The 12529-nt window shown below is 41.0% G+C and overlaps 1 protein-coding gene across 2 annotated transcripts in view; it reads left to right on the top strand.

The window, feature by feature from the left end:
* The first annotated feature begins 4580 nt into the window (after window positions 1–4580).
* The window catches only part of acy1 (aminoacylase 1), a 33135-nt gene continuing 25186 nt past the window's right edge, over window positions 4581–12529 (top strand). The window contains exons 1-2 of one of the 2 annotated variants that reach the window (XM_067416359.1): window positions 4581–4715; window positions 9711–9854. In XM_067416359.1, coding sequence (XP_067272460.1) covers window positions 9725–9854 — 130 coding nt within the window. In that variant the 5' untranslated portion in view covers window positions 4581–4715; window positions 9711–9724. Of the gene's footprint in view, window positions 4826–9710; window positions 9855–12529 lie in introns of both variants that reach the window. The other variant, XM_067416360.1, reaches the window with a different exon arrangement.

Below are 12529 nucleotides of genomic sequence, written 5' to 3'. Positions count from 1 at the left end.
TGTTTGAATGGCCCCCAATACTGAATAATCAAAGCTATTCAACAAATGCACCATTATAGGTTTGCTATTTAATCCGTCAAACCTGAAAAAATATACATCGATCAGGCATAATTATGAAGTGAACAACACTGATGATCTCCTCATCTCGGCTCCTGTTAGTGGGTGGGATATATTAGGCAGCAAGTGAACATTTTGTCCTCAAAGTTGATGTGTTAGAAGCAGGAAGAATGGGCAAGTGTAAGGATTTGAGCGAGTTAGACAAGGGCCAGATTGTGACGGCTAGAGGACTGGGTCAGAGCATCTCCAAAACTGCAGCTCTTGTGGGCTGTTCCCGGTCTGCAGTGGTCAGTATCTATCAAAAGTGCTCCAAGGAAGGACCAGTGGAGAACCGGCCACAGGGTCATGGGCGGCCAACGCTCATTGATGCACGTGGGGAGCGAAGGCTGGCCCGTGTGGTCCGATCAAATAGACGAGCTACTGGAGTTCAAACTGCTCCAGAAGTTAATGCTGGTTCTGATAGAAAGGTGTCAGAATACACAGAGCATCTCAGTTTGTTGCGTATGGAGCGGCATAGCCGCTGACCAGTCAGGGTGAAACAGGACTGACCCCTGACCCCACCGAAAGCACCAACAGTGGCACGAGAACATCAGAACTGGACCACGGAGCAATGGAAGAAGGCGGCCTGGTCTGAGGAATCAGACCAGGTGTGTGTGTGTGGTGTTGCTTGTCTGAGGAACACATGGCCCCAGGATGCACTATGTGAAGAAGGCGAGCCGGCGGAGGCAGTGGGATGCTTTGGGCAATGTTCTGCTGGGAAACCTTGGGTCCTCCATCCATGTGGATGTTACTTTGACACGCTCCACCTACCTAAGCATTGCTGAGACCATGTTCAGCCTTTCATGGAAACGGTATTCTGCTGACTAAGGCTCTTCCAGCAGATAATGCTCCTGACACAAAGCACAAATGCTTCAGGAATGGTTTGAGGAGCACAAGAACGAGTTTGAGGTGTTGACTTGGCCTCCAAATTCCCCAGATCCCAATCCAATCGAGCATCTGTGGGATGTGCTGAACAAACAAGTCTGATCCATGGAAGCCCCACCTCACCACTTACAGGGCTTAAAGGATCTCCTGCTAACATCTAGGTGCCAGAATCCAGATACCAAAGCACACCTTCAGGAGTCCATGCTTCGACGGGTCAGGGCAGTTTTGACAGCAAAAGGTTGACCAACACATAATCATTATGTTATACCTGATCGGTGTTCATGCATGGCTATCAGCATAAGCAAATAAAAACACCTCATACATGAGATGGCATATAAACCATGGTCATGAGTCATGACGCTAATATTTTTGCCTAGTTACTTAAAGCTACTGGCCGTAACTTTTTTGGGTTAAAAATCATCCAAAATAAAGTGCATAACCAGCCAGTGTTCAAAACGATCTGCTTATCGTAGCTCGATTTACAACGGTAAGCTTGTAATTTTAATTCCAGTGGTACTGGTGGATTTCCGCGGGAAATTCAAGATATCTTTGCGTCATGGCGTCCCGGTAACCGGCTATATTATTGCTCCGTTTCCGATTCATCCGTTGTAAAATGCAAAAGTCTTCGGATTTCGGAGAGGCTACACAAAGAAGAGACTTAAACCAGGCCGACGCGAAAACAAGAAATACAAATGGCTTTTAAAGGTGGCGTGAACGTGTTTTTTCCGCTTTTTTTTCTGCTGGACAGGTAACGTTAAGACATTTCAATGGTTGAATTAGGCTAACAGGAGCACACTTGTTCGCTTATGGAGTGCATTATAGTAAACATCAGTTATTTTGTGCTTGCTATGAGGGGGCAATTCACCTCAACTCCACTTGTTGGTAGCTATGACGATTAGAAATTAGACTGCACAGTTATGGGGATACACATTATGCAGTCACAATGCTGATGTAATATTAACCATTTGAAAAAAAGTATAATTTGCACGGTTTAACGTGATCTGATAAACGATCGTTAAATTTAATCATCGCGATTTATTGCAATGCTTGTTTCCCCTTAATTGGTAAGAAGAAAAGTGGATGTAAGGTACGCTGCTGGTTCAGATGGCATTCTTATGTCGGTCATACTTTCAAACAGTAGGGTCTGTGATTGTGAATGACAGTGGCTAGCCTATCCACACCCGCGCGGTGATTGACATGCAGCTGCTCATTCTCTTCAAAACATTTGATTCCTCCGCTGCCGAGACACAACTCACGTAAAGTTGATAATTCCGCGACTAACTGCAATTGCAGTTTTCGAACAGAGATGGCGGTATAGAAGAAAAATACGACTACGGCCTGCAGCTTTAAATTGTTGCGTATTTACCTATACATATATATACCTCTGTAATATAATTTTACACGTACACAACGAATAAAAACAATTATTGCGTTGGCCGGGAATCGAACCCGGGTCAACTGCTTGGAAGGCAGCTATGCTCACCACTATACCACCAACGCCTTGTGATTACATGGGGCAGTTCGCCATATAGTCAGCTTCAGCACAGATGAAACCGAATGAACATTCATAATTCTTGTGCTTTTAAATATTTAATTTAATTTACTCCGACTAACGTTACTTAACTTGGCTCCCTCTTGTAGCCAGTGTATTTTCAACGCGACTTCCAACAAAATCAAACAAACAAGAACTATTTTTGAAATTCGCTTTTTTACCCAGTATTTTTTTTAATCCAGTGCCATAACATTAAGCGATTCGTGTTCTGATTCGTGTCCCGGCGGGTGATTGAGGGTATCCGACCAAAGTTTTACAAATAAAGATGTATTTTTGTTTTTTATGTTTACGTAGCCTAGGTAAATCAGTTAAAACATTTCAAGTATATATCTGCACAGAAGTCCGCTCCAGCTGTAGCAACAATATAAAAATAGGTATCCAACAATCACAAACTTCCTGTAAAGCGACGAGAAAAGAAACAAGAACCCTATGTGATTATAAATCTGCGTAGTGGAGGACATTTTTATATTTATCTGTAGTCACCCTTGCACCAGAAGGTGGCGGTAAAAGACTCTTTTTGAGTGAGTCAGAAAGAATCATTAATTGAACCGATTCGTTTAAACACGCGATTCATTCAGGGAAGTAACAGCCAATTTTGTTCCAAACGGTGATTTTCGCTGGTGGTGGGAAGCCACAACACTGCACAAAACACACAGATCGGTGCATGGAGCTCATATACGAATATTATTATTACTTATTATAAAAAGCGGTTATTATCCCAAAACAAAATCACTGTTCTAACCTATGAAATAAATTCGGCAAATAAAGTGACTTTTTACATAAATAACTGACCAGTGAGTAATTGGCAACTTGCTAGTTGAGTAATTAACCAAATTTTAAGTAGTTATTAAGTAATAGTACTTAAGCTATTAAGTAGTTATATTATATTATAATTAATGTAATTTAACAAACATTTAAAAATGTTGTGTGTTTTAGGCGATGTTGTTGTGATTTATCTGAGCTTGGGGTCTTATTAGGACTTTCTATGTGTTTTTAATCCATGTTAAAAAAAAACTTAATTTGTGTGTGTGTGTGTGGGGGGGGGGGGGCATGTTTTTGTGACATGAGGACACAAATGTGTATAATGACATGGGTATGACACAGGTATTACAGAAGAGGGTGAAATATGAGGACATTGGCCATGTCCCCACTTTTCAAAATGCGTATAAATCAAACAGGATGAGTTTTTTTTAGAAAGTAAAAATGCAGAATGTTTCCTGTGATGAGTAGGTTTAGGGTGTGTGTGTGTGTGTGTGTGGGGGGGGGGTGATGGGTAGGTTTAGGGGCAGTGTAAGGGGATAGAAAATCCGGTTTGTACAGAATAAAAACCATTACGCCTATGTCCCCATGTCACAAAAACAAACGTGTGTGTACATGTTTTTCTAGCTTGGGGCCTATTGCGCAAAACTAGAATAATGGATTAAGCCGGGATATTTTTGTGATCCTGGCTCAATTTATCCGCTAATATACAGTTAGCTTTCATTATCGCTATCGTTCTTGGTGTAAGTTTGCCTTCAGGGTATGTTTACATGACAGCGGTGTACTAACTTTTGCATACAGACAACAAGATCCCCATGATATCCCGGCTTAATCCCTTATTCTAGTTTTATTCAATAGGCCCCAGGTGTAGGCTACCCCAGGTGGGGACTTCAACCTGAATGCACACAGACTCACACACACACACACACACACACACACACGTTTGTTTTTGTGAAATGTGGGGATATTTCATAGGCGTAATAAAAACCTAAACCTACCCATCACATTCTGCATTTTTACTTTCTAAAAAAAACTCACCCTGTATGATTTATACGCATTTTGAAAAGTGGGGACATGGCCAATGTCCTCATATTTCACCCTCTTCTGTAATACCTGTGTCATACCCATGTCATTATACACATTTGTGTCCTCATTATATGTCACAAAAACATGGCGACACAAGTCTGTGTGTGTGTGTGTGTGTGTGTGTGTGTGTGTGTGTGTGTGTGTGTGTGTGTGAATTTAATTTAATCAGAAACACTGTACATCAACAAACACTGAGTCTGCAGTATGCGCATGCGTGTCAATGCATCAAGTGCGTAACGTAAATATAGGACGTCATCACGCTAGACTCTGAGCGAGAGAGGATATTTCGGCATGATCGAGCAATAACGGGCGGCCCGAGTTCAGCCGAGGAGCAAAGGTAAGTTACAGAAGTTATCTTCAGATATCTAGAGCGGAAGAAGAAGGTCTTTATAAAGCTGCTCTTCACTGAGTAACATACAGATCATCTGTGAGCTCGAGCCGAAGCAGGTGAGTCGATGTGGGGTGTGTGTGTGTGTGTGTGTGTGTGTGTGTGTGGTGCAGTGGCTGCGCAGTCGTCGAGCTCTTGTGTTGACGGTTGACACTCTGCTGCTGTTTACTGCGTTATATTAGTTTACATGTTTACGTCCCGTGACGTTTGAGATGCGTTGAAAACAACGTCATAACGGCGAAAGTAACCGACGGTTTGAATAAAAACATCTGCCAAATTAGTACGTTAACGTTATTGAGTGTAAGTATGAGTGTGTTTATATTGTGTGAATATGTTTGTTATATTTAACCTCAAAAAGAAAAATAAATAATAAATAATATTTTACTTATTGCTTTTAAGATCTTTATAATTTTTGTCCAAAAAAAAAAAAAATCGAGAGAGAATTTGTTATAATTAGGGATGCACCAATATGATTTTTTTTTTAGATACAGAGAAGCCTTTATATTTGAAAGCTGATTACCGATATATTGGCTAAAATATTTATCAGACAGATTTTCATATAGGGCTGATAACATGATTAAAATAAACAAATATCGGCCGATGCCAATATGTTGCATCCTTAAAGGACCCCTGAAATCAAAATGGAAGTTTTAGCATATAGTATGACTGCATTAGCCTCAAGGTTATGAATAAGCTATTGTGTGCTGGTGAGAGACTGTAAGTTTTGAGTTGTAAGCTAACAATTCAAAACTTACAAGGCGTTTCTCAATGTCAAGGAAGGATCCTCGGAAGCCAGAATTCCAAGGCTGCCACGTCATCGACATCCGACGAAGGACTGTTCCAATGTCAAGGATCCTTGAATATCAACCAAGGACTGAGTCCTTCGTTCAAAAAATATGTCATATACAGGAAAGGATGCATATGAGTAGCCTTCGCGCACTTCGCGTTCTCAAATCACCCACAATCCTATGCGCGCAGCTTCGCTATCTTCTGACATTCCCGGAGTCGGAGCGTGAACGGGGCAAATATGCTTGTATCGGAGTTTGGAGATGGGAAGGAAGGAGGCAGGAACCGGTGAACGTTCAACAACTTTATAATAAATAATAAACAAAACAAAAGTAACACGGGGAAAACCCTCACGGCGACTGCCCGCACACACATAATAAACCATAAACAAACCATAACAAACTCCAGGCCTAGTCCTCTCTCGTCTTCCACACTCCACCATTTATACTCCAATCACTCTGCCGTGAGCCGAGACCGGTGTGGCGGCGATCAGCTGCCGCTCATTATCACTCCACCGGCCCGCTCTCATGGTCCCTCACCTCGCTGATTGCCACAATGCTTTTATTTACGTTACCAAACATTTGTTATAACCGTAGTAAATATACGTAAAGTTTAACGTTTAAATGCCGGTACAAATTGCTACTGTATTGATATAAAAATATATACAAATAACATTACACATAATGTTATTGATGGCCAACGGACCTTTTCACTGACGTAATGACGCAATGACGTGCACTTGCTAGCCTGTTCCATTTACGTGTTCTCCGAATGCTAAAGAGGAGCCTCGCCTAGCCTCTGAAGGAAGTGACTTGGAAGGATTCGTCCTTCCAAGGAAGCATCCTTGACATTGAGAAACACCTACAGTCTCTCACTTCTGTTAAAATGGATCACAGATTTGTATGACATCATCGCAGACTTCTCATCACATCTTTTGTCCAATCAAATGCTCTCTAGAATCTGAAGCCCCGCCCCCTACACTATAACGAGATGTTGACGCTGGGGCTGAAACAAGGGGGTAATCTAGCGCTCGGAAAGCGTACCTCCGATAGGTGCGGCCATTGCTAACCAAGCCATCACCTGCTGTCAGCATCCCATTGACTCCCATTCATTTTTGAGTCACTTTGACAGTGAATAACTTTACATCTGAGACGTTTAAAGACTCCATTTGTCCATTGTTTATTTCTAAAGAAACACAACAATGTATAAAAGGCTCCATTACCTTGTCTCTTACACTATCGCCCCGTAGAAGCTGTTTTTGTAAAAATAGGCTAACGATTGCGTCATAACCAACGCGACTCTGACGCACAGTTGAGAAATTACCGTATAGACCTGAGGAGACGCTCAGAAGCAATCTTTTACTGTCTATGAGACAGTCGGGGGGAAGTGGAGACATAAAGTCTGATAAAGTCAAGGAGGAAGAATGGGGAGAAGCCCATAGTGAGCCAAAAGCAACGGGAGAAAATATTTAAACAACGTGATTCAGATTTCACTTTCCACAACTACTAGAAGACCTACAGCTGTCAGACAGGAGGCTCACGTCACATCTACGTCCTCAAGCTCCGTCTGAGCCTGCGCAGTTCGCTCCGCCATCAGGAAGTGAATGCCCCTAGGTTGACTTCATTCTTTCGCCGTTGACGTCAATGGGATCGCTCGGTCCATTTCTTTTACTGTCTATGGGCTGAAATCGGTCAGTTGTTAATAGTGGTGGAAATTTTGATTCTTTTAAGAGAGTTGTTCATTTTCAGTTCGTTCACCAAAATGATTTGTTCAGATTCGTTCATTGATTCGTTCAGTAAATTTATTTAAAAATATTACATAAATGTGACCGCAGGTGACGAAAAAGAGTGTTTTATGTGTAATGTCTTAAGTCAACGAACGTATTTACTTACAAAAAAACTGATTTAGCTTTATTAAAATGTGCATAATCTACTCATTAAATAAAATAAGTCTAAATAAGTGGTTCAGAGGACAAAAGCATGTTTTCTTGCATGATTAACATTTAATTGTTTGGTCAGACATTTAGACATTTATATATCGTGGATTATGGTAAACATGGGGTTATAAACATGAGGTTTGTCTATAACTGTGCTTTGCATCCGCTTTCTGCTGATTGCTGAACGAGACTGACACGCATGCTAAATGACCAGGTATAGTTTGTTCACGAACGAGATCTCTCTCTCTCTCTCTCTCTCTCGTTCAGACTCAAAACAGCAACTCGGTCAGTGAAGTTCGTTCAGTAGCTCAGAATGCTATTTACTGACGTGACGCACGAGATCTTTTAAACTATAGGCCACTGTCACACATTTTATTTGTTTTACAGTTTTTAGAGAAGTGCATGACATGACTCAAACGTAATGAAGAAAACGGTTCAAGCATAAAATAAAATACAAACACACTTTGCTTTACTCTGTAGTAATCATTTAACCATCAACCTACATTATTACACTGTTTTTATTACAGTGGAGTGTACATTTCTTTCTTTGCTGCAAATATGCCACCTACACGAGCCGAGCTGTTCGCTATTAGTATCCTTCAACAACTGGTTCATTTTGTTCACGAACGAACGACATGTAGCCTACCAATTCGTTCATGAACGACATTTCTCGTTCAGAGTCAGACTCAAAGCCTCTCGGTCAGTAAAATAGAGCCGAATTATGGTATTCTTTTGTAGTCTGACGAGTAACTTTAACCGTTGTTCATGTGAACTCAAAGACAGCCGGATGCTTGGTTTATAGGCTATTTGAGGGTGGCTTTTTGACTTATCAATTTGTGTTTTGTTTTTTTTCTTCTTCATTAAAATCAAAGATGTTCATTGATGATTGTATATTAAGAGTCTCCGGAACGGCATTAAACGATAGATTGTCATGCTCGTCTGTGAGTGACGACTGTGTGCACGAGCCAAAAGAGAACGCACGCAAACCCCGCCTACTTTGATTTGATTGGCCATCTCAATAATTTTTACATTGACAAGCCCTGTTAGATCTGAGGCAAACCAGACTAAAATGTAACTTTTAAACCTTTTTGGCATCCTAACATACAGATCTCTGTATACTTAAGTGAAGCAGAGCAGAGTAGTGCAAGAATATCAAAAATATAGATCAATGACTATGGTGGTTTGAATACCCCCCCGCCACCCCCATACACAAGTGGGCTCCCCCAAAGGCCATGGTATTGTTCGAACACTGGGCGCAAACAAGAAAACATATCGGACCCATTTAAATTCTGCAGAGTGATGTATTTCAAAGCGAAATAGAGGAGATTATGATGATAAACGGTTAGAGATTAGGAGGAAACTGTGGCTTTACCAAACAGTAACGCTCTAGTCAAACTGTGATATTAGTGAAACGCTATTGGCTGTTTCAAAAAAAGGGGAGGAGCTTCTTACAGCTGGAGCCGTTTCAGGGGAAATGACGTCAACACATTGAATAATGCTGCGTGTTTCAAGGCACTTCAGTGGGCCGCGCATTCAAAATGAGTTTCGTTTTCAAGCCTGCAGTAGCACGGCCAAGTTCACTTGCGCATTTGCGTTCTTTTGGGCAGATGTAAATTGTAATAGGCATATATCTGATTAATCTCATATAGGATGCGTTTGACTGAGTTTATTATTTCTCTAGCCAAGTTCTGCGGGGTGGTGTATTCACAGTTTCAGCTCAAACACAATGCCCGATATCATTGACTGGGTTATTTGAGACAGTGATTTAGTTTCTTTTTCAAAGACATTTATGCATCATAATCTAAAAGTTATTTTTTATTCTCATATGTTCATATTTGCATAGACATCCAATGTTTTTGTCAGCATTTTTGTAACAGTCTTAAAATAGTTTCATATCTCCATGACGGAGACGCCCCGCCCCCCGCACAAGCCCCGCCCACGGTTAATCGATTACTCGTTTTTGAGACCTATCGATGATCGACATGAAAAATTGACAAAAATGCCCATCCCTACACACAACACAACAATCAACAAACCATACAACACACCACAACACAACACACCACAGACCTCAAGCAACAAGCAAAGGAGAAGCACGAAAAATTTTATTTTTCTTTGCTGGTAGGGATGTGAAATAGGTATTCATTTGTTATATAAATGGTCTTAAAAAGACTTGAAGAAACCTGTAGAAACCCTGAATAATGAGCGGTCTGGTCCTGCAGGACAGAGGAGCGGGATGTTGCCTGATAAAGATGGGCCGAGTGGAGGCGGAGGGGTGCGGGGCGGCCCCGGGACAGAGGACCCTTCAGTGAGCCTCTTCAGAGAATACCTGCGGCTGAAGACCGTCCACCCGGAGCCCGACTACGGTACCTGAGCAGCAGATCGGCTTTCACCCTCTCCCTTTAGCTTTATGACTACAGTTAAAGGAACTGTATGCAAGAAATGTATTTTAATTAATCATAAAATGGCCCTGATATGTCACTATAGATTAAAGGGTTAGTTCACCCAAAAATGAAATGTATGTCATTAACTCCTCCCCCTAATGTCGTTCCACACCCGTAAAACCTCTGTTCATCTTCACACACAGTTTAAGATATTTTATATTTAGTCCGAGAGCGTATGCAAGTGTATGCACACTATACTGTCCATGTCCAGAAAGGGAATAAAAACATCATCACAGTAGTCCATATGAGACATCAGTGGGTTAATTAGAGTCTCTTGAAGCATCGGAAATACATTTGGGTCCAAAAATAACAAAAACTACGACTTTATTCAGCATTGGCTTCTCTTCCGCATTTGTTTTTAATCCTCAAATAAAGATTCAAACGGAATCAGCGTATTGAGTGTCAAACTGCTGAAATCCCGTGATATTAGGGTGAGGAGTTAATTTAATTTTTGGGTAAACTAACCCTTTAAGAAATCATGTTAATTTCAAATACTTCTATCACTGATAACAGTAGTCCGCCCAGGATATTGTCATTATAAAGTTGTTGTTGCAGCCCATGTTTGTGTTTTGGCCTGAAGCTCCGCCCTCCACCTATTGACCAATCACGAAGTCAGTAGTGTTTCTGGGCAGCATATCTGGCAACCTCGAGTCAGGGGGAGGGGGAGAGGGGATAGAGATTGCAGTACCAGTTTTGGCCACAATCTTACATACACTTCCTTTAAAGTTATGCTATAATGCTACTCTGAGCAGGAGATAGTCTTTCACCGTCTCGGTTTAGCTTTATGACTACAGTTAACCTTTGCCCAGGAATTCATGTTGACCCCCACGGTGTCTAGAAATGTTGTTTAGGTAGGCAGATCTGCTTTGCCTTTACAGGTGTTGTTACCGCATTACTAATGACATCCAGCCAAAGTGCGTTATCTGATCTCTGAACTCTGCCTCAAAGTGCTGATTATTTATAAACTAGCAGGTTATCACTGACATATGTTTAACCTTTATTGTTTGTTATAATATATGCTGAAATACAGAAGAGTCTTATATATGAATATAATACTTTTAATAACGAAGGTCTAATGTCGTTTCAAATATGGCACCGGTACTTATATAACCGGTATGTACTGGACCGAATCAGAGCGCAGATTTTAAGTGCCACTTAAATTCAAACGTGCTTTGACTGGCTGCTCAGCGCTCGTCACATATCACAACTATTCAGTGTTTTCAACCACATCATGTTTATTTTAGTTTTTTAGACATTTAAAGGCACATAAGCACTAGCAGAAGCACACACTGATATCTATGAAAGTGCAATAACAATCCTTTCAGACAGTTTGTAATTTGACTTGTGTCTTATTTAAATCAAATACACATTATATAGTTAAAGGGTTAGTTCACCCAAAAATTTTAATTCAGTCATTAATTCCTCACCCTAATGTCGTTGGACACTCGTCAGACCTCCGTTCATCTTCACACACAGATGAAGATATTAGTGTTGAAATCCGATGGCTCAGAAAGGCCTTCATTGACACCAATGTCATTTCCTCTCTCAAGACCCATAAAGGCACTAAAGACGTCTTTACAAAGCCCATCTCACTACAGCGGCTCTACAATCATTTATGAAGAGGCGAGAATAGCTTTAGTTTGCAAAAAAACTAAATAACGACTTATATAGTGATGGGCCAATTTTAAAACAAAGATTCGAAAGGTTATGAATCAGTGAATCGATTCATGATTCAGATCGCGTGTCAAACTGCTGAATCACGTGACTTTGGTGATCCGAATCATGAATCGATTCACTGATTCATAACGGTTCGAATCTTTGTTTTTTTGCATACAAACTAATTTCGCCTCTTCATAAATGATTGTAGAGCCGCTGTAGTGAGATAGGCTTTGTAACGACGTCTTTAGTATGAATATCTTCATCTGTGTCTTAAGGTGAACAAAGTGTTAAACGACATTAGGGTGAGGAATTAATGACAGAATTTTCATTTTTGGGTGAACTAAACCTTTAACTATATCGTTTATTTTAGTCTTCTCTAGTTCACCGGTCACTTACTTTCATGTGTTTCGTGAGACGAGGATGAATTTACATGATGTTAATCTGACAGATCCGATTCTCTGAGGCACAAACTAACATGGCGGCGCCCATCGGGCATTATAGATCAACTAACATGATCACTATAAAGGGTTTTAGTCCCACTTTATATTAGGTGGCCTTAACTACTATGTACTTACATAAAATAAATAAGTACAATGTACATACTGTGTTCAAATTATATTGCAATTGATACAGGTAGAGTTAGGGTCAGGTATGGTGGTGTGGGTAAGTTTAAGGGTAAAGTTAGGGACAGATGTGGTGGTGTGAGTCAGTTTAAGGGTAAAGTTAGGGTCAGGTGTGGTGGTGTGGGTCAGTTTAAGGGTAAAGTTAGGGTCAGGTGTGGTGGTGTGGGTCAGTTTAAGGGTAAAGTTAGGGTCAGGTGTGGTGGTGTGGGTCAGTTTAAGGGTAAAGTTAGGGACAGGTGTGGTGGTGTGGGTCAGTTTAAGGGTAAAGTTAGGGTCAGGTGTGGTGGTGTGGGTAAGTTTAAGGGTAAAGTTAGG

The sequence above is a fragment of the Pseudorasbora parva genome, chromosome 14 (assembly GCF_024679245.1).
Source record: "Pseudorasbora parva isolate DD20220531a chromosome 14, ASM2467924v1, whole genome shotgun sequence".
Taxonomy (NCBI): Eukaryota; Metazoa; Chordata; class Actinopteri; order Cypriniformes; family Gobionidae; genus Pseudorasbora; species Pseudorasbora parva.
This window is presented reverse-complemented; position numbering and strand designations above follow the sequence as displayed.